At 37.2% G+C, this 23,014-nt stretch overlaps 1 protein-coding gene across 1 annotated transcript; it reads left to right on the top strand.

The window, feature by feature from the left end:
- The first annotated feature begins 1,195 nt into the window (after positions 1 to 1,195).
- LOC128640325 (chymotrypsinogen A-like) lies at positions 1,196 to 7,075 on the top strand. Its single transcript, XM_053692818.1, has 7 exons — positions 1,196 to 1,247; positions 1,356 to 1,459; positions 2,794 to 2,873; positions 3,742 to 3,820; positions 4,930 to 5,110; positions 6,568 to 6,701; positions 6,906 to 7,075. The coding sequence occupies exons 1-7, from the start codon at positions 1,196 to 1,198 to the stop codon at positions 7,065 to 7,067; spliced, it is 792 nt and encodes a 263-aa protein (XP_053548793.1). The 3' UTR covers positions 7,068 to 7,075.
- Positions 7,076 to 23,014: the final 15,939 nt, after the last annotated feature.

The following is a 23,014-nucleotide window of genomic DNA, read 5'->3' as shown; positions in this document are numbered from 1 at the left end:
GGGTATTTCTCTTTAATCTAGAGCTGAATGGGTTGATAAAATAAAAAACCTTTATTATATCAAATTAAAATTTAAATATATAAATATAAAAAAACTCAAAACTGATAGCTCAAAAATAAATAAAATCCATAGGAATGCTAAAAATGATGTGACATAAAGTTCTGGGTGAAAAGCACGTAGCTAGTATCTGTCGGCTAATGCTACATAAAGAGCTTAAATGCTAAAGTGCTAATGATAAAAATAAGTGCTGAACACTGATGAGAAAACCGCTGGCGTCTGAATGTCTAGCGGAGTATCGCGTATCCGGATGTGACGTCACGAATGGGCGTCACGTGCCTTATACATTTCATTAGCGTCTCAGCTCACTTCTTCAGAGGGATTCAAACCATAACTATCCGAACTGCCCTTAAGTAGTCTGCTAATTGCCAATTGATACATTTGATTGAGGCGAAACGGACTAATCAAGTCCATATGGGGCTTACTATCCTTTTAAAAGGGTAATCAGCTCTTTTCCAGCCCAAAAAACCCTAATCTAAAAAAAAGCCACCCCAAAAAATAAAAAAAAAGCCTAAGACTAAGCCCCAAATAGGTACTCACCATTCCTGAAGTCCGGCGGAGAAGGTCTTCTTCCAGGCAACTCCATCATCTTCTATCTTAATCCGGAACGAAGGCGGCTCGGAGCGGAGGTGCAAAGCTGTCTTCCCCGATGAATAGATCCTCAGCAGTGGTCCTCGGCGGCAGTCCTTGGCGGTGGCGTTCCTCGGCAGTGTGGAGGCTCCTCTTCATCCGATGTCCATCGTACACTGAAGATTGAATGCAAGGTATCACAATCATTGTTAAACTATTTTTTTATGCAAACTATTTTTTAATTAATTAGCCCTTTTAGGATATGCACAGTTCTCAACCTGTTTTATGTCCCTTTAAACTTTAGCATTAATATATTTGTTTTTATCATTATCATCATTTAAGTTATTATTAGATATAAATCACTAACATCTGTGTTTATCATATTCTTCCTCACTGGAAATTCAGCTCCTGAAAAATTAAATATTATCCAAACGTCAACTGATAAGTGTATAACTTCTGGTCTTATCAGTAAGGCTCTAAATATAGTGTTCAGTTCTGATTGGCTACCTGAGTATATATATACTGTAGTGAGCTGTAGCTATTTCACTTGGTTTGGAAGTGAGGCAGAATGGCTCTTCTTTGGCTCTTATCTTGTGTTGCCCTTCTTGGGAGCGCCTATGGTAGGTTCAAGTAATTTCTTAATTTTTTCTACGTGCTTTGTTGTCTCCCTTGTCTCTACCTATGATGGCTGCACTCAAATCATGACCGGTAACTTTATTGCTTTTCAGGCTGCGGTGTCCCCGCCATCCAGCCTGTTCTTTCTGGATATTCCAGGATTGTGAATGGTGAGAATGCTATCTCTGGGTCGTGGCCATGGCAAGTGTCTCTGCAGGTCAGTTGTGATGTCTAATAAGCTACTTATAGCTGAGAAATATACAAATAGCTATGTTCTCTTTCAAAATTACTGTAAGATTTGTGTAAAACTGATTTAAAGGGATAGGAAAGTCAAATTATGTTTGCATTATTAAGATAGAACATGTAATTTTAAGACACCTTTAAATTCACTTTATTTTCAAATGTGCATTGTTCTCTAAAAAGATCCCTGGGCTGGTGAGATTCTATAAGAATGCTTGACAGCCCTTTCCCTGGTGGAATGATATATAGTCAGGGTGTCTTGCTAATGGGGCGTATACTGGATTTTCGTATGGGGAGGAGATGCATACTTTATTAAAGTGCACAATAAAATTTGCAATTTTAAAATCATACAAAACAAATAATTGGACCATTTACACAAAAATACGCAGGAAAATATTGTATTAAGGTGCATCAAAATTTGTAATGAAATTGCTAAAAAAATAATTTTTTATCAAAAGTGTAAAATTAGTAGTGAAATTACACAGAAATAAATTGCATTAACTATGCACAGCGTAAATCGTAATTTAAAGGGACATGAAACCCAAATTTTTTCTTTCATGATTTAGAAGGAGCATGTCATTTACTTGTATTATCTAACTTGCTTCGTTCAGATGTGTTCAGTTAGCTGCCAGTGTTCCTTCAGCAATAAATAACGAAAATGAAACAAATTTGATACAAGTATTAAATTGGAAAGTTGAATAAAACTGTATGTTCTATTCGAATCACAAAAGACAATTTTGGGGTTTCCTGTCCCTTTAATGAATTAATCTGAGACTGAATTATATTATTTAATGCATTGTGTTTTCTTAATTGCGTTATGTGGTTATGGAAGGAAAACTTTGATAATGTTGGGGAGGGCGAGAAAGATATGCTCAACAATAATAATTATTATCAGCAAATACTAATATATATTTAAATATAAAGTGCTGGGGTGGGGGTACAGGGCACCTACTATGGGGTGATTCTAGACTTTAAAAAAAATTGGGGGTGCTAACAAAGGTTGGCACACATGGGGTGGTACATCATTTATAGTGATGACTAGCACTATATCCAGGCCCCTAAAAATGCCAATTAAGAACTTGGATACAATCAGCACTACTACACTAAAGAAATACAAACGTTTCCCTCGAGAGATCATGGCAGAGTACTTCTCATCTTCACGCTCATAGCCTAGGATATTTTGTGTTATAAACTTGGATATAAAATCAGAGTTTCTTTTTTCAAAATAATTAACCATAATGAAGGAAAAGTATAACATAAAGATTCTGTATTCATTGATGATGATGATTTTCTTTTGTTTGATCACTTCAGGACAGCACTGGTTTCCATTTCTGCGGTGGATCCCTGATCAACACCCTCTGGGTTGTCACTGCTGCTCACTGTGGTGTCACGTAAGTAACTCAGCTCATTTCTATTTGGCATCTGTATCTTTATGAGACATATACATTTTATTTATGTTTAGTTGGACACCTTCATCTCACCCTCAGGATGCGAGGATGAAGATCTAAAATAATTATTCGTAATAGGGTTTTAAGAACATTTATGATGTCTAGGGTCAGAAGAACCACAATATGGTGTAAATTAAAACCCATATTTTATGTATACTTCTTTTTATATATCTTTATATATCTTTCCACCAAAGATATTTTCCAGTATATTTGGTTTACAGATGATAACACCATCTTATGAGGGTAAGGAAGGAACTTGTGTATATTTTGGCAGATATTGGGCATTAAATTTCCCTTTTAGCATAAAAATAATTGAACTAGGTTGACCTTTAGTATGTTCCAGATGAAACATAGAGAAAATGTTCCCAAACATTTATGCTGTTTACTTTTTTGTATTAGCCATTTTAGTAAAATAATAATTATTTATAATTATTATTTATAAAAACTTCCCAGAGATAAGGTGTCTTCTTGCACAAAACTATTTTGTCTAAAATATATTTTTCAGAATCTGAAGAATGAACTCCACCGAATAACAGGGCAAGATGATTTATTTGTCCCTCTTGATATATTATATATCATCAAAACATTATAAAGTAGATCCATGAGTCTCCTTTCCATGAGTGTGTGCTTTTGACAATTGGAGACAACACAGAACATGGAGATGTATAAACTTCTGATTTGTTTGTACATTTTCAAAAACTTAATCTTAAACTTTTTTTAATTTTAATAACTTTGTTGAGAAACAGGTTTTAAAACTACTTACTGCACTATACCTAATAAAACTAATTAAGACATATTATATTCCATGTAGAACCTCACACCGTGTCATTTTGGGTGAATATGATCGTTCTTCCTCTGCTGAGCCCATCCAAACCAAGACCATTTCCAGGGTAAAGACAGAAACACCATGAGATCTGACACAAGGGGCATCATGTTATTTCTATATTAGGGAAGGGCAAATGTCTGTATTTTTACATTAATGTGGTAGAACCATTGTTCCCCCTTGTAATTCATTTTACCATAAAAATATCTCCAGAAGGTATGTTAATAACTAATTACTGAATTTTACCATTAGACCATCACATGTTGTGTAGTGTAGCATTTGAATATTTATACACAATACTTTATTACATGTAAACATTGATTTAAATACACTTACACTGAAGTCTATAAGAATAGTGTTTATTTTGGAATATTCATACACTGCACTGGATTAACAGAAAGGTAAGGGGAGTGTGCAAAGACAAATTCAGCAAACATTCCACATTCATTAGAACCAGTTATAAAGAACCATTTGCCATTCTTTATTCATCAGCAGCTTTTGAGGTTAACAGTAATTGCATTAGATGATTGTATACATAAACATAACACTTTGAAGTGATGCTAAATGCAAGGAAAATTATGTTAAACATATTTCTAGCAATTTGAAATCAAATTTAGAATATTTTTTAGTTAATTTAAATGATCCACACGGAAAATTATTACTGGATGAGAAAATACCTTAGCAGATTCACTATCATTAGTAAATGTTAAAGGGACAATAAAGTCAAAATGAAATATTCATGATTAATATGATCCAGTTTTAAACAACTTTCTATTTCACTTCTATTATCAAATTTGTGTTGTTTCTTGGTATCCTTTGTTGAAGGGTAAAGCTAGGTAGGTAGATAGGAACTTAGAAACGTGCATGTGTCTTTAGCAGTCTATGGCTGAAGTATTTGCAACAACATACAACATTGCTCTAAACTTTGTTGCAAACACTGCTGCCAAAATGCTAAAGATACCTGGATGCTCCAAAGCTCACCTAGGATTACTCTTTAACAAAGGATACTAACAGAATTAATAAAAATTGATAGTAGAAATTAATTGGTAAGATGTTTACAATGGCATTCTCTATCCAACCCATTTACATTTAATGTTGACTTTACAGTCTGTTTAATATTGTTAATAAACAAATTATCATGTGTAGTTTAATTTAGTGTTGTCTTTTTGACTCAAGGTTTTCAGACACCCTAACTACAGCTCATTCACCATCACCAATGACATCACTCTGATTAAACTCTCCAGTGCTGCCACTCTCAACAGCCGCGTGTCTACTGTCTGTATCGCTGGATCCTCTTCTGTGTTTAATGGAGGAGAGAGATGTGTGACCACTGGATGGGGCTACGTTGATGCCTACTGTAAGTGAAACTTCAGCCTGTAAGCTAAAGATATTGATAGTGACCAAACAAGCAAGTTATGCTCAGTTTGCAGTTGAGAATGTTAATGTAAAGAGTTTTTCATGTGGGTTATAAACCCAAAATATCTTAGAGAAAGAGAAAATGCAATAAAGATTTAGTGCTAGATTATGAGTGGAGCGCAAACATTTGCACCCAAAGTGATAAGGGGCTTATAGTCAGGGTTTACCGCTCGTATTACAAGTTGAAAGTAAACACGATCAATAGAGCGCAATCACAATTTATGCTAGAATGATTACCGCGACTTCAGAGCTTTGGTTAACTGTATTGCGAAACAAAAAAGTCTCACAAAACACATAAAAAATACATTAACAATATAGTTACACTCATAATAACACCATCTAATAAAAATTATTTAAAAAAATATTGCCCACAAAAGTTGAAAAGGCTCAAAGATATGAGGTCTCAGGTGTAAGATAAAAAAGGCAGCCAAATTTAACACTGAGATAAATACATAGAAATGTCTAAATATGTCTATGTATGTATTTATAAATGTCTATGTATGTGTACATATGTATTTATGTATTTATATATGTATTTACAGACTTATATACACATATAAACACATAAATACATATTTATACATAGACATATATAAAAGTGCATTGGAGCCCTTTGCAGTTAAGTAGATGAAAACATGTCAATGCATATTTATTTATAATATTCATATTAAATTATGTGTTTGCTGTGAATATTTCACATTCCAATGTTCTGCACATAGCGGAATATATTCGATGTATTTCTAAATAGATATTCCTACATATATCTGTATATATCTATACCTATATATAGTCATGTGTATGTATATATATATATATGGATAGGTATAGATATATCAAAATGGCATCAGATATATGTAGAAATATTTATTAGTGAATAAATAGAACATATTCTGTCTGCTATGTGAAAAACATTGGAATGTGAAATATTCATATTTTCATGTCCAGTTAGTGCAAATGAGAATATATGATCCTGTTTGCGTGAAAGTGGGGTGTTTTTTTTCTCCATTGACTGCTATGGGGGAATACGTGAATTTGCAAACAATATTCTAACTATAGATTTTTGCACTTGTTGGGTTAGCACAAGAGCGAAAAGTTTACTTTCAACTCACAATACGAGTGCAACCCGATGAGAGCAAAAATATTGCTTATAGCACAATTAATGCTTACGCAGAAGCGTTAATTTGCGCTCCACTCGTAATCTGTCCCTTAATGAGCAATCAGACATAGAGAAACAAAATTGATGACTATATGTATATATATGTATTTGTTATGGAGTGAATATTTAAATTGGATATTTCAAAATCAATAAACCCGTATATGTATGTGGTATATATAAGTAAATAGATATGTTCACAGACTATTCTAGCTGTTAAAGTTTGTCTAATTATTTTCTTTTAGCAAAAATTACCCCAAGCAAACTGCAGCAGGTGTCTCTGCCTCTTCTCACCAACACTGACTGCCAGAGATACTGGGGAAGCCAGATCCTTAGCACCATGATTTGTGCCGGAGCCTCTGGTGCCTCCTCCTGCATGGTATGATTTATGCAGTTTTTGGACTGAGGAAAAGCTCTTTTGTAAATTGACTATCAGTACCGCTAATTTCTTTAAGTCAGGATATTTCTCTTAATACCAACCTCTCCTTTAATGCAAATTAGATTTTCTTGGGTAAATTATTATCTTTTAGGGTTGTCTGTTGAGCCGGTAGAACAAACTTCTGTTTTCTTGCACCTTCTTTAGGGTGACTCTGGTGGACCTCTTGTGTGCCAGAGGAATGGAGCTTGGACCTTGGCTGGTATTGTGTCCTGGGGAAGTTCTACCTGCTCTCCCTCATCTCCAGGAGTCTACGCTCGTGTCTCAGTTCTAAGATCCTGGTTGGATCAGATTGTTGCTGCTAACTAATTTCTCAATATCTGTGCCTATAAGTTATAAATAAAAGGAGTAATTTACAACTATGTGTAGTCTGCCTCTTCTTTCTTTCAGCACTGCACATTTTATTTTGTCACTTGTCTTCTTCCAGGGCAGTTGCAAAGATTTTGGAATCTTTGGCAAAGTTACACTTTGTTGGCACCACACGTTGCTTTCCTTCTTTTTTGTCTTGCCTAAATGTTTTACATATGACAAAACAGCCAGTAGATAGCAATTTTTTTTAATGTTTTACAGTAGTTAATAAACAGATTGGTTGTGTTAAGAAAGTAATCTGTTGGGGATGTGTCCCTGTAGCCTATTAAGTTCAGCATCATAAGAGTTATTGGACTAATGAGAACAATTTCTGCCTTAGGGTCCATTGATCAAAAGTTTTCCAGCATGGAGAGAAATTATAGTGCAGAATTCACAGGGGCTAAAGTCACTGAATTCTCTAAGAAAAAGGGAAGATTTGGGAAGTTCTAGAGAGATGAGTGCTGACTCCCATAGAAAGTAGTGAAGCTCTTTGGGATTGAGAATATCACAGGAAGTGGAGCACCTGGCACTGATATAAAGTCTCGGTTTGCAACAAAAACAAATTGAACTGCATGCAGCTGGTGAGACTAATCTGTGAGACCAGCAGGTGTAAGATGCTTAGAGAATATCAAAAGAGTTGTGAGAGAGCTTCAGACATACCATGTTTAGTCCAGGGAACTTACCTGTCCCTCACACTTTCTGGAACTGTCAGGGTAATTTCACACTGGAAAAATACAAAGTGCAATGTTTGATTCTAATGTGTTCAAGTTACACAGGCATTTTCAAAACATAATCAGAATTTGTAAAATTACAATCCTAAATTCACGGATTTATGCAGACTCTAAATGCAATAAAATACAAAATAGAAAGTGCAAATCTTAAATGTAATAAAACTTAAAGGACACATTCTAAATCTAAAATAAAATGCGAAGCATGAAGTGTAAATGTATCAGAACCCTCATGTCAAGCAGTGATTTATTGAGATATGATGTCTCTCCTTTACTTTCAGAAATATAGGGAATGCCCCCTAGAGGAGTATAGCAAAATTTCACTTTCTAGAATCTGGGGAGGGATTTTGCAGTGGTGGAGGATCATTTTAGATCATCTCATATGAGGGTAGAGCTTTTGGCCTTTGAGTTCTTAGTAAAAGCATAATTACCTTTGAAGTATAGTACATTTGGAGTGAAATAAGAGTACTACACAGAATAAAGTGAAAAGTAAAATTTCATATCCTTATGTCTCCAAACAAAATTGAGCATTATTACATAAAAATATTCACCACATGTGTGATAATGTATAATAGTAAATTATATGGACTGCAATGCAAATAATCTTTTCCTTTTTTATTTCAATAGTATACATGCATTTGCATTCAGTGGTATTGAAGTAATATATTACATTAAGAGGTATTTTACATTATTAATGGATTCACTATATTAGTTTTATTAATATAGCAGTATAATTAAAGGGAAATTGAAGAGCATACTGAGGTAGGCATGAGCCTTGAGTACTTTGACACCAGGGTGTGTAGCAAGATTATATAGCAACCTGTAGAGGGAGATTTAGAGTGCAATAGCTTTAGCCCATCTGTTATAAATCTTGAAGGTAAACTAAGCTAGTGAACATGTCAGCTGTATATAGCATACAGTATAGCAAGAGGTACTGTTTAGTGTTATAAAAGGTCAGTTGAAAATGTGCTTTCCATAGAGAACAATAGGGATAGCTGCCTGTTCAATAGGGATTCACCTATTCGCCAGTGAATGTGAATCTCAGCAGTGTGGAGGTGACATTGTTTTCAAAAGCATCTTTACACAACACATACTGTGCATTCAGTAAATGTAAAAATGATTTCAGTTTATTCACAGTTTAAATAATCACTTTACATTCAGTAGTTTTCTTGCAATTGCTAAACTTGTCACTGAAAGGGTGGCAAGATATTGTTTACAACATTCAAAACTCTTGGTGTTGTTATTTCCTTGAAATGCCCAAGGAACGTCTATATATTCACTATGTATGAGATTGCTGTTATAAAGAACAAAAGAAACCTTAATAATAAACTATAGGATTGGAGAATAACGTTTATGTTTTACATGTGGATGCAGTTTGGTATATGTAAGTATTATACTGTAAAATAGTATATTAGGGTCTAGATTACAAGTTGCGCTCTAACTGTTGTTTGCAAGCAATGCCTTTTTTTCCAGCTTTTTCAGGCATCGGAAATAGCGCTCGTATTAGAAGTTGAATGTAAACGCAATCGCAAGAACACAATCGTATTTTGTTAAACTTTTATAAACACTTTCTAATAAAATTAGTGACATACATTCCAATATATATCAGCAATCTACAAAGACAAGAGAAGACAGATGCGCCACATGGCCCAATATTGTTTGGTCCAAAATGTATTACAAGATGTGCAAAGATTGAACTCACATTTGTTTAATAGACATGTGCATGGCGAAAAAATTCGGTTTGGTTCGGTTCGGATCGATTCGGAATTTTTCGAAGTTCAGTTCGGATCGATTCGAATTCGGAAAATTTCGAATCGATTCGTTTCGGATTCGTTTCAGATTCATTCTGATTCAAAGAAATTCAGGCTGGATTCGGTTCGATTCGGTTCGGAAATTCGGCATTTCGGTAAGTGTTAGGTGGGATTAGACTAGTATTATACTGTATATTAGGTGTTAACCTAACATACTGTACAATACTAGTGTAATCCAATGGCCATTCGAATTTACGAATCAATTCGATTCGATTCGGTTCGATTCGGAAAATTCGGCAACATTTTAATTCGGAAATTCGGTTCGATTCGAATCGCCGAATTTGACGAATTTCCGAATCGAACCGAATCGCACATATATATTGTTTAAGCACCTCAATTAGTGCTATAGAGACAGTCTGGGATCTCTTACAGTCACCCAGGATCTGGATACAGATCGAAGTCAGGACCACTAGTAGTCAGGAATACCGAGGATAAGATGTGCCCTCTCAAACAGAGGGATATCAGGCCAGCAAACAAAATGGTAGCAAGTGTTCAGGATATTAAAAAAGTTTTATTAAAATCATAAAAACAGGGCAACGCGTTTCTCAGCTCTAGGCTGTTTCATGAGGCTTCATAAAAACATTTGAGAACACTTGCTATATATACACTATAAATCTAATTAGTCTTAATCAAAACCACATGGTAATAGGAGGAGTCTAGGAGGCCAAGGAGACCCTATTGGCCCATTTTGTTGCAAGTGGTATAATACACCCACTGTCATATATATGATATAATGAGTCAATGATAAGTAAATAAACATAATATAATAATAATAATAAAAACTCAGGCTGACATATATCTCATTGACAATTTGCTTACAGAGCTCAACAACAAACATCTCAGAAAATGTATAAAACTATGAGCTTACATGTCACTGATGACTAGCATACGATATTACACAACAATAATCTAAAACAATTTAAACTCAAAACTGAAAAATGGATGTGTACAGATATGAGTGCACATAAAATATATATGACCATATTGTATACTCACTATTTCATATATGAACAGGCTCTAACCTCTATGGCATGAGAATTCTTTAACAAATGTATACCCACAGTGTTAATTAATAAAAATTATTATTCGATTTGAATAAACTTAATATAGCCCACCTTGGTAGATCGTATGGTTCTTTGATAGTGTAACACTTACTTACAACATGATCTAAATGGAGTTAATAATTTGATACACTGTTATAGTGGCTAAACGGTTGGCGTGATAACATGCTCATTGCGCATGTCTTAGAAGGACGTGTAATTCAGATCAAATTCAATTTTGTAATTGGCGCGGGTAATGTGTCAAAATAACGAGTTAAGACTATGACTTGTCAAAATAATATAAAACTATCGTAAGTTCTATTCAGATAAACTCTGCGTTTTAAATTATCGCCTTGATCTGAATTACGCTAATATACACACTATAAAGTCTGTCAGAGATTTCTTAGCCAATAACGGCTAGCCTATTTAGATAACGCCCATTGGCTCTGACGTTTAGCCAAGAGATAGGACGCAAATGTTTGTTGTGATAAAACACAAAGATGCGTAAAGGGGCGGACCTGGGTGATACCAGCCCAAATTGTTTGCGCTTGTCCTCAAGACTGGGCAATATGTGGCAATGTTTATTTATGTTAATAGGGGGCGTGTTACAAATGTAAACATCACTTGTAACACATTGACAGTTTATAAAGCCATAAGGATAATAAAACCCTTTGCTATTCATACTGGCCGTAAGGACTATATAATTCCTATGCTATAAGCCAAATAGCTCTAAACACACTTATATTAGAGTGACTGTATATATAAAAAGTAAAATAAAATCGACTAAGGCAGCCTAGTCTCTATGTGAAATATTATAAAATAATCGCAGTGTGTGTATCAAATTGTTATAGACATATTCAAATTTAGGTTGATTCATTCCTTTCTTTTTAAAAGATATGCTCATTAATATTAAATGTATATGTATGTTGTTTATGTTCACCTGTGAAGACAGTCACACCATCTTCACAAATAGACACAGTGTTTAAGCAGTGGAAGTGATATAGATGTGTTACGTTTATCTATAGAGGCAATGTAACAAACATGAGTGTGTGGTGCTAAAGAGCTGAGTGTATTTATAAGAGACCTAATACTAATTATCTATTACTATCATATACATAAAATATAAATGTGTGGTTATGATGAGTGATTGGTGATATAGCGTGGGCCTAATATGATGAGACAGATAGTTTTCAACTAATATGCCATAGATCTTATTCTATCTAGCTAAAAACATTGGGACAATATATGTGGCAGTGTGGTGTCATAAGAGTGGTGTATAGGTGTGGATCTAAAACTAGTGAAACTATATAGCTCTTAATGTTAAGTGGATGTGATGTACTACTTTTATAGTGACTACATAGGATAGGACTATAATGCTATATAGAATAGAAGTGAGAGTAGGAATATTAGATGTGCAATCTATATGAGATAGGAGACTAATACTATAGCAGCCGTACAAATTGGCCCAGGATTAGTGTGTTGTGGAGTGTGCAATCTAGTATAGCTCTGGGAATAGTACTATGACAACTAGACATATTCGCCCAGGTGTAATAAAAATTGGTAAGGAACTATTACTATAACAATGATATACAATAAGGATGTGATACCCAAATATAATATCAAGATGACATAAAGAGGTATGAGGACTATAGGTACAGGAGGGGTGAGTTATATGGATGTCTATAAGCCTAACTCCATAGAATATAATATTTGATAGTGAAGTTTATCTCATAAATCAAAAGAAACTAAATCAACACATTCATTAAGGCCATCAGGGGCTAATGTGTGTAATTTATGGATCCAAAAGGTCTCTCTGTGACGCAAAGTCAGCATAGGGTTGTGACTATTCCGAGATATCTGTTCAATGGGTAATATAGATAGTGATTTTGAACTGCCTTTATGCGCATATGCACAGTGTCTAGATAAACTATGTTTCAGAAATTTCCTTTTAATGTTATATACATGTTCACTCCAACGTTTTCTAATGGTGCGACCCGTGCGGCCCACATATTGGACCCCACAGGCACAACTAATCAAATAAACAACATACGTAGATTCACATGACATCCTTTTAGTGATTTTAAAAAGTTCGCCTGTTTGATTAGAGGTAAAAGAGTTGGTTCCACTTTTCACTACTCTACACATATTGCATCTAGATTTTAAACATTTATAATGTTTTATATATGTATCTACAATAAAAATAACGTTGTTCTGCAAGTGAAGAACATTGAAATGTGAAATATTCGGGTTAGTGTATGTCGAAAATACATTAACAAGGTCATGATATCACAGAGTCCAGAAGTCCAGAAGATACCACGTGTCAGGTTTCCCTTGCATGCAAACATTTTACTTTCAACTTTAAAACTTTTTGTATTTTTTTTTTTAGTAAGAAGATTTTGGGCTAGATTAAAAGTGGAGCAGTATTTTGCATTTTCGCAATGTATTTTTATAGTCACTACAATTTAAACTTAACAGTGTGTTTTAGTAATTAGAAATTTATCAAAGAACATTTACACAGTAATGAACAGGTTTACTTCTAATATTGAGGCCGCAATGTAACAAAAATGTTATTAATATAGAACACATTTGTTACAGTGTGGTCATGATACTAGAATTAAAACACGTACAGTACAGTGAAAACTTGCAGCGGCTATAAAAAATACAGGTGCAGATTACAAGTGGAGCACTATACATTGCAATACAATTTTTAAACAAATGTAATGTTTTTTTAATGTTTTTTTAATAGATTATATCCTTAACTTAGAAGAATATCTATCTATCTATCTATCTATCTATCTATCTATATACAGGGCTTGAAATTTCCAGTGGTCCATTGGTCTTGGACTACTTAGAAATTCCAGTGGACGACATAGACCTTTTCCTATCTTTAACATTGAGTGGACTACTAACTTTTCCCCTCTGGACTAGTAGCTTTTAACCCCTGACTAGTAAACCCTACTGATATTTTTACTATATCTATATCTATCTAGCAAAGCAAACTGAACAGAGGCCCTTTAAATAATAAGTGATGACATCACAATTCTGAGACTGCAACCTGTTTCACACGGATGATATACACCGTTCTGGCCATAAGAGGGCGTGCAGGAAATGAGCAGCATCACACATTATGCACCAGAGTCAGCAAGAGAGGTGAGTAAAATGGCTGCCAGCAGCACATGGCAAACAAAGCAGGGAAAAACCCTGACAGTACCCTCCCCTAAATGACCCCTCCCCCATGGGAGGACAAAAGGCTTATTGGGGAAACGGGCATGGAAGGCATGGAGGCGGGTGGTAGCATGAACATCAGAGGAGGGAACCCATGAATGCTCCCCCAGACCGTAGCCTCTCCAGTGAACCAAATACTGTACGCAGCCCCTGGACATGCGAGAGTCAATAATGCTTCTGACCTCATATTCTTCATGGTTGTCAACAAAGATAGGATGGGGACAAGGCAACACAGTGGTAAACAGATTACAAATCAATGGTTTCAAGAGGGAGACATGAAAAACATTGGAGATGCGCATTGCAGGAGGAAGGTCAAGAGCAACAGGATTGACCCGTTGAAGTATTCAAAAAGGACCAACATAACGGGGAGTCAGTTTATTGGAAGGCACACGAAGGTTCAAGTTGCGGGAGGACAGCCAAACCCTCTCACCAACCTGGTAGGAAGGCGGGGGCAGATGCCTACGATGAGCCTGGAACTTTTGGCGCTGCATAGAACGATGAAGGCAATCCTGAATCTGCACCCACATGGAACGGAGTTGCCAGAGATGCTCCTCCAAAGCCGGAATACCCTGAGACATGAATGAATCGGGCTACAAGAATGGTTGAAACCCATAATTCTCCGTAAACGTGGATAACTTGGAGGAAGCACTATTATGAGCAAACTCTGCCCAAGGTAACAGATCAGACTAATTATTGTGGTGATCTGAGACATAGCAACAGAGGAACTGTTCCAGAGCTTGATTAGCCCATTCCGCAGCCCCATTGGCTTGAGGGTGATATGCCGAGGAGAAGGAAAGCTGGATCCCCATTTGAGAACAAAAGGAACGCCAAAATTTGGAGACAAATTGGCTACCCAGTCCGACACTATCTCCTTAGGTAACCCATGTAAACGGAAGACCTCCCGGGCAAAAATTGAAGCAAGCACCTGAGCAGTAGGCAGCTTCTTCAAGGGAATGCAATGTGACAATTTAGAAAAACGGTCAACCACCATAAGGATAACAGTATTGCCATTGAAAACAGAGAGCTTGACAATGAAGTCCATGGAAAGATGCGTCCAAGGATGCTCACCATTAGCAATAGGTTGAAGAAGACCCACAGGAAGACGTTGAGGAGTCTTATTCTGTGCACAAACTGAGCAGGAGGCAACATACGCAGTAGCATTCGAACAAAGACTTGGCCACCAGAATTATCGAGTGACAGTCCAAATCATTTAGTTCTTGCCTGGGTGACCTGTGGCTTTAGGATAGTGCTAAGTGTGGGCAAAAGTTTAGTTCGAAGATTCTCAGGAACAAAACACTTACCACTAGGTTTCTCAGGAGGTGCATTGGTTTCTGCAGCCATGATCTCCTCCCCCAAGGGAGAAGTCAAATTAGTATGTATGGTAGCCAAAATTTGGTCAGGAGGTATAACTGGAGTAGGTACAGACTACTCCTTGGACAGAGGCGAAAATTGTCGAGAGAGGGCATCAGCCCTAACATTCTTACTACCAGGCAGGTAGGAGACCACATAATTAAACCGAGACAAAAATAGCACCCATCTGGCCTGTCTTGGCGACAAACGTTTTGCTTCAGATATATAAGTTAAATTCTTGTGGTCAGTAAGAATGAGCACTGGTACGCTAGTACCCTCAAGAAGATGTCTCCATTCCTTGACTGCCAAAATTATGGCCAGTAATTCCCTGTCACCAATTTCATAATTGCACTCCACTGGAGACAATTTCTTAGAGAAGAAACCACATGGATGCAAGGAACCGTCAGACGTAGGACATTGAGACAAGACGGCACCTACTCCAGTCTCAGACACATCGATCTCAAGAATGAAAGACAGGACAGGGTTAGGATGAGCCAGAGCTGGACCGACAGCAAAGGCAGTCTTAAGACTATCAAAGGACTTAATGGCAATAGGTGACCAATGGAGTGGATCATTGTCCATACGGGTCATGTCAGTGATAGTTTTGACCAATGAAGAAAAGATTTTAATAAACTTCCTATAGTAATTGGTGAACCCCAAAAAACGTTGAATAGACCAAAGACCAACTGGACGAGGCCACTGCAGAACTGCAGATAACTTGTCAGGATCCATGGAGAACCCTGCAACGGAGATAACAAAACCTAGGAAGGTTACTTGAGTCTGATGGAACTCACATTTCTTGAGTTTACAAAACAGGCCATTCTCACGTAGTCTCTGAAGAACCCGTGTAACATCAGAACGATGAGCCTCAAGTGTGGGTGAGTGTATGAGGATGTCGTCTAAGTACACCACAACACACTGTTGCAACATATCTCATAGGACATCATTAATAAATTCCTAGAAAACAGCAGGAGCATTACATAGGTCAAAGGGCATTACAAGATACTCATAATGCCCACTCCTGGTGTTAAATGCTGTTTCCCATTCATGGCCCTCCTTGATCCAAACGAGATTGTACGCTCCTCTCATCTCAAGTTTAGAAAAGACCGTAGCTCCCTTGAGGCAGTCAAAGAGTTCTGTAATAAGTGGAATAGGGTAAGCATTCTTAATGGTAAGATGATAAAGACCCCTATCTTTGATGCATAGTCTGAACTTGCCACCCTTTTTCTTCACAAAGAAGAAGCCAGTCCCTGCAGGAGAGCAGAATTTGCAGATGATCCCCCGCTACAGAGCATCGGCAACATACTCCTCCATAGCACAATTCTCTGCAACAGACAGAGGGTAAACCCGGCCCCAAGGAGGAATGGCTCCGTGTTTCAGGTCTATGGCACAATCGTAAGACCGGTGAGGAGGCAACGTACCGGCACGCACCTTGTCAAAAACGTCTAGGAACTCTCGATATTCCTCTGGCAATTGAGATACCGAAGAAGTGCACAAAACTTTAACTGGTTTCCGTAGACAAGTGGGAATACATTGCAGAGACTACAACAAAATTTCGGACCTGCGCCAGTCGAGACTGGGATTGTGCTTTTGGAGCCAGTGATAACCCAGAGCAACTGGAAAATGCAGAGAATTTATCACCTGGAACTGGAGGGTTTCAAAATGGAGAGCCCCAACAGCCATGGATAACGGACCGGTTTCGTGAGTAACGAGTGCCGGCTGAAGGGCCTGCCATCAATGGCCTTAATAACAAGCAGAACGGACCAAGGAAAAACAGGAATGGAGTGCTTTGATGCAAAAGCACTGTCAATTAAATAGCCCTCAGCACTGAAGTCAACAAGAGCCTGGGTGACTATGGAGGAGTTAACCCAGGAAAGTACAACCATGACCAAAGGTTTCTCCTTTAGCAGTTCCGGGGATGAGGATAAACCACCCAAGGTCTGACCCCGACAGGACCTTAGGTGTGAGCGTTTTCTCGGTCGTGTAGTACAAGACTTCAAAAGGTGGCCCTGTAACCCACAATAGAGGCAGAGCCCCTCCCTCCTCCTAAAGGCCCTCTTCAGCTTGGAGAGATGCGTGAATCACAACAACATCGGCTCAGCAGTACCTGGTGACTCGGGACCAGGAGGCATGAGAGGAGAGGGAGGCATGGGTGGGAATGAACACGTAGGAGACAATGGAATAGGAGGCTTCTGCAAGCCCTCCTGGAAAGAGGGCCTCTCTCTGAGTCTGATGTCAATTAGGATAAAAAAAAGACACCAATGCCTTGAGATCCTCTGGTAAATCTCTGGCAGCAACTTCATCTTAAATTGCATCAAAGAGCCCATGAAAGAAGGCGGCAACAAGGGATTCATTGTTCCAACCTACCTCTGCGGCAAGCGTATGGAACTCAATGGCATACTGAGCAACAGATCTTGTAACTTGCTGAATGGACATGAGTCATTTAGCAGCAGAGGAGGAGCGAGCCGGAACAACAAATACCCTTTGAAAGGAGGCCACAAATTCAGGGTAATTTGAAATCACAGGTTTATTAGTCTCCCACAAGGGATTAGCCCAGGCAAGAGCTGTGTCAGAGAGTAACGAGATGAGAAATCCCACCTTAGCTCTGTCAGAGGTAAACGCCTGAGGTAACATCTCAAAGTAAATGCCCAGCTGGTTCAAAAACCCTCTGCACTGAATAGGATCGCCTCCAAATCACTGAGGTAGAGGTGCAGAACCAGACATGCTCCTGCTAGGACTAGGTGCAGTAGCGGAAACAGGAGCAGTCATGCAGGGCTAATGCAAATTGATCCAAGCGGTGACCCTGTTCATCCATCCTGGAAATGATGATAGGTAAAGGGGGATTATTAGCACCATCAGGATTCATGGCCCTTGTGTAATGTCAGGGTGCCAGGAATCATACTGAGACGAGAAGTGCAAAAATAATCACACCTTGATTAATAACAAAAAATAATAAAAGTCCACAAGTCAAATAACAAGCCAGGAGTCAAAACCAGAGCTGGTCAGACAAGCCGAGTCAGGAGCCAAAGCGAATAGTCAGATGAGCCGAGTCAGGAGCCAGGAGAACAGCAGAGTCAGGAACAAGCCAGGGAAGGCATCAGGAACCAGGAGGGATGTCAGACAGCCTGGTAATACACAGGAACTGGAACTCACTAACAGGTCTGAGACAACGCAAGGGCAAGGCATACTAAACAGAGGCCCTTGAAATAATAAGTGATGACATCACAATTCTAAAACTGCAACCTGTCTTACAGTCTGGCCATAAAAGGGCGTGCAGGAAATGAGCAGCATCACACACTATGCACCAGAGTCAGCAAGAGAGGTGAGTAAAATGGCTGCCAGCCAGTGACGTGCACTCCTAAGAGGCAGGTGAGGCAGTGCCTCCCCTGGCCAATCTATGTATTGCACCCTTTTTGTACAAATAATAAAAAAAAAAAAAACTTTTTTTTTCAATATATATTTTTTTAATAAACAGGTGACCCCCCCTACCCCCCCACCCCTCCACCAAATTTATTTAATTTGTTATGTGCATTGTGCAAAAAAAACGTTATAATACATACTAGGTAGTGGTACTACATTTACATTCATATTGCGCAATAAACTGGAGGCTAGCTATCCTTATATTGCACAATATGAAATGTATTGATTTGACTGGGAATGTATGGGCCGCAGAGAGACTGCCATCAAGAGGATAATCAGTGCTAATGCAGTGCTCTCAATGCGGCCCATGCTCCCACACCGGAGGCTTGACTATGAACGCCTCTTGAGCAAGGTGGCCGTTTCAGCCAATCAGACCTCAGCATTGCCCGCAAGTGTCTGAGTCTCTGGGCGGACTGAGTGCCGGAATTGAGGCGCGCGTCAGCGTCTGTCACATGCCCGGCGTCATCTCAGCCTCAGACTACTAGAGACGGAGAGAGTCGGACATTGAGACGAGAGAGCAGCAGTATTCTTTACTACGTAGTAAAAACTAAACTACTATACTACAGTCTTAGACGACGACGGCCACGCACTTAGCAGTGCACTGATTATTTGAGCATCTCTTAGGTAGGTGGCCGCGGTGCCGTGGCGGATATAATAAATAATTTAATTATTAATTGAATTTATGATGAATGAATCAATGTTGTTGTTGATGTTGATAATATAATATATATTTAATCACTGACTTGTCGGTCTCAGCCCTGAGCCCTCTAGTCTGACTGGCCAACCTTTGTCAACTTCTCTGTGTAAATTAATTAAAAATAGATTTTTTTAATGAAAAAAATAATTTAAGTTGGGGTTTGATTTTATTGAGGGCCAGGTCAGGGGCTCAGCCCCCCTTTTTGAACTTCCGTTGCAACTTGCAATATATTTTATCAATTCAAAGTTGTAATACACTTAATAAAAGATAACAAAGTCTAAAACATATGTACATTTTTTGTAATTTAAAGCAGATGTTGAACTCTAATGCACAATGCACATTGCATTGCATCCCCTATGTTACCCTTCATAATATAGTTTTATAGCGGCCATCTTGCTTGCTCAAATTATTCACCTTCTGTTAATTCAGTTGCCAGGTGAGTGTCATAATAATAGGAAATATGCCACAGCATTAATTCTATATTGAGCATTCTGGCAATTTTTAAAGGGGCCTTTATTATCCATCACCATACAAATATTTTTAAAAGATTCCTTATTTCACTGATAAGGGCCTGCCTCCATAGAAGGGCTTTAATGTCATTATTTCTGTCAAGTGATTGTCCTAATAATAAATGATCACCTGGGAATAATCAAGACCCTAATTTTGTTGAGTTGTATATAAATAATGTTTATATGATTATAACTACGTCATGTTTGGTCTTTTATTTATTATATATATATTTGCTACACTGAATTTAGGCAGAGAGAACACGAATACATTATGACAATCAGATAAGCCATTCCTCTGAGAAATCAAAATTTTAGACAATAGCGGTGCACACGTACAAATAAATAAATCATAATTCTCCCTAGTAACACCTAGCAGCAGCCAGGAATAAGATAACAAATAAGTTAATGGCTCTACCAGACTGAATCATTCTGTGTATTTTTTAAAAGAAAAACACCAATAGAACAGCTGCCCAGAGGTTTCTCTGATCAATAAACCAAGTCTCTTCCAGCCAGTGAGCAGTGTCACAGGAATCAGTTGTACATACTCAAGCAATGTTTGTAATTATTCAGATAGCTTTTTTTAACAATTGTTCACGAGTTGTCTATATAGATAAAGAGGAATATAAGTAAAGCTTTCTTTAAACGTAATGATGATTAATTCCACTTGGCAGTTTTGTTTTGATATATATATAATATTTTTTGCACACAAAATGTGAGACAATATGTAAACTATATAATAGGACAAGAAGTACCTGTAATTGAAGGTGCCCCTAGGCAGCTCTCAGCTTTGTGACAAACTTTGCTAAAGTTTTTCAGGTGAGTAATGCCAGCAATGACAAGCATATCATGTGACAATTTCTATAGGGTCACATACAGTCTCTTGAGAATATGGGCCGTCCCAGTTTATATCATAACCTATGTTTATATTTTTTTTTAATGCCAAGCACAATAACAATAAATAAAAAATATAATTATAAAATATAATTAAAATATAATTATAATATATATCGTCATAACATACATGGTATTAAGTTGTAAAGCTGTGTCAGTTTGGGGGTGAAAAGGTTAATCAAGGGGAGAGGAATATTTCATAATTTCAGAATAATAAATCACATTTTATTTGTATTGCACAGCAGATTTCAGGCAGTCAAATGGTTAAACATGCAGCTTTATTCTGCGTTGTGTTCCTGTATAACTATTGTACTTTCCAAGGCTTAGCAAGCTGTGTGATGTATGTGTGATGTAATGCACAATCACACCTGACAATGCAAATGAGTATAATTATATGCTGTGTAAGTGTTCTGTTGAATTATACTTGACAACGTTTGAAGGCCTGATTATTCTGATATATTGGGGAACAAAATCCACATTCCACATTAGGGCTTTATTGATAATTTGACATTCTGTGTAAGTTACTACTATTGATATAATTCTCAAAACCTTTTACTCTTACTATTTTTTTAGTAACTGTTTTTGTCAGTGCTTAGTGCTATAATGTGTGTTTTTCACACCAATTTATAGCACTGACAAAAACAGTTACTAAAAAAAATAGTAATAGTAAAACGTTCTGAATCTGAACGTGGGACCAGGTGGCTTCCTTGCTTGCTATTATGGACTGTGTCACTGGACTGTCACCTTCACTTGGTTGATTTTTTTGAGTGGCCTCAGTTAATAGGGAAAGTGGACTCAGGACGGAGTCAAAACAGTAACTAAAATTATTAAGAGAGAGACTGAGTAACGTTCAATCACCCACGTGGGGTGGGACCGGGTGGCTTTATGGCTACAGGCCAGGGAGGCTTACTAGTCAGCTCAGGCTTGGCTTGTTGCGAGGTTGGCTGCGTATTAGTAAACTAAAATGAAAATATTAAGGCTGCTTGAAATTTTAAAAACATAAACACTTGACTGTTCACTTGATTTTTTGTGTGTGGCCTCAGGACAGGAGTGAGACAGTGAGTGAATGGTTGTTATTATTATTAAATCTATATTCACAATGCCCAACCCATGATTCTTCTATGAGATATCAGACATGGATCTACTTTTTTGTGTGTGACTGTTGCAATGTAATTTGAAGCATGTGTGAGAAATATCAGGGAATATAAATAGGATTAGGCATTAGGCACCAATTGACAGTGTCAATTCAATTAAAAATTATTTTTGCATGAAAGTGATTCAATAAAAGAAAAATACATACTTTGGTGCCTACTGCCTAATCCTATTTATATTCCCGGATATTTCTCACACATGCTTCAAATTACATTGCAACAGTCACACACAAAAAAGTAGATCCATGTCTGATATCTCATAGAAGAATCATGGGTTGGGCATTGTGAATAATATAGATTTAATACTATAACAATAAATATATACTCTGTCTCTGGATGAGCATTTTTGTGTTAGCATCATGAAACAGGTAATTGGTTTAGGATTTAGAATTGCCACTGTGGTTAAGGTTAATAGAGCCCAGGGACAGCAATAATATACCAAATTTGTTGACCAAAAATTTACAAACCTGTGATACTGGACAGTGACACAAGTCAGGGCACACTTTTGCAGTGCACATGTGTCAAACCTTAACAAACAATAAAAACGTCCACATCAAAGGTAGAGCAGAACAGAATAGCCCTCTGTCATTGTTTTTGTTACACTGATTTTGATTTAAAGGGACAGTCTACCATAGAATTGTTATTGTTTCAAAAGATAGATAATCCCTTTATTACCCATTCCCCAGCTTTGCATAACCAATACAGTTATATTAATATACTTTTTACCTCCCCCTGATCACATGACTGTGACTGTTTATTATCTATTGTCTTAAATTTAGCATTGTTTTGTGCTAAATCTTAAATAACCCCCTGTGCCTGAACACAGTTTTATCTATATGGCCTACGTTTACTTTCTGTCTTTGTGTTGAAAAGAGATTTTAAAAGCATGTGATAAAAGGCAGCCCTCAAAGGCTTAGAAATTAGCATATGAGCCTACCTATGTTTAGTTTAAACTAAGAATACCAATAAAAAAAAAGCAAATTTGATTAAAATTAAAAGTCCTATCTGAATAATGAAAGTTTAGTTTATACTAGACTGTCCCTTTAACATATTACACTGAATAAAAATAAGTACTTAAATATTATA

This window comes from Bombina bombina, chromosome 1, assembly GCF_027579735.1.
Source record: "Bombina bombina isolate aBomBom1 chromosome 1, aBomBom1.pri, whole genome shotgun sequence".
NCBI lineage: Eukaryota > Metazoa > Chordata > Amphibia > Anura > Bombinatoridae > Bombina > Bombina bombina.
This window is presented reverse-complemented; position numbering and strand designations above follow the sequence as displayed.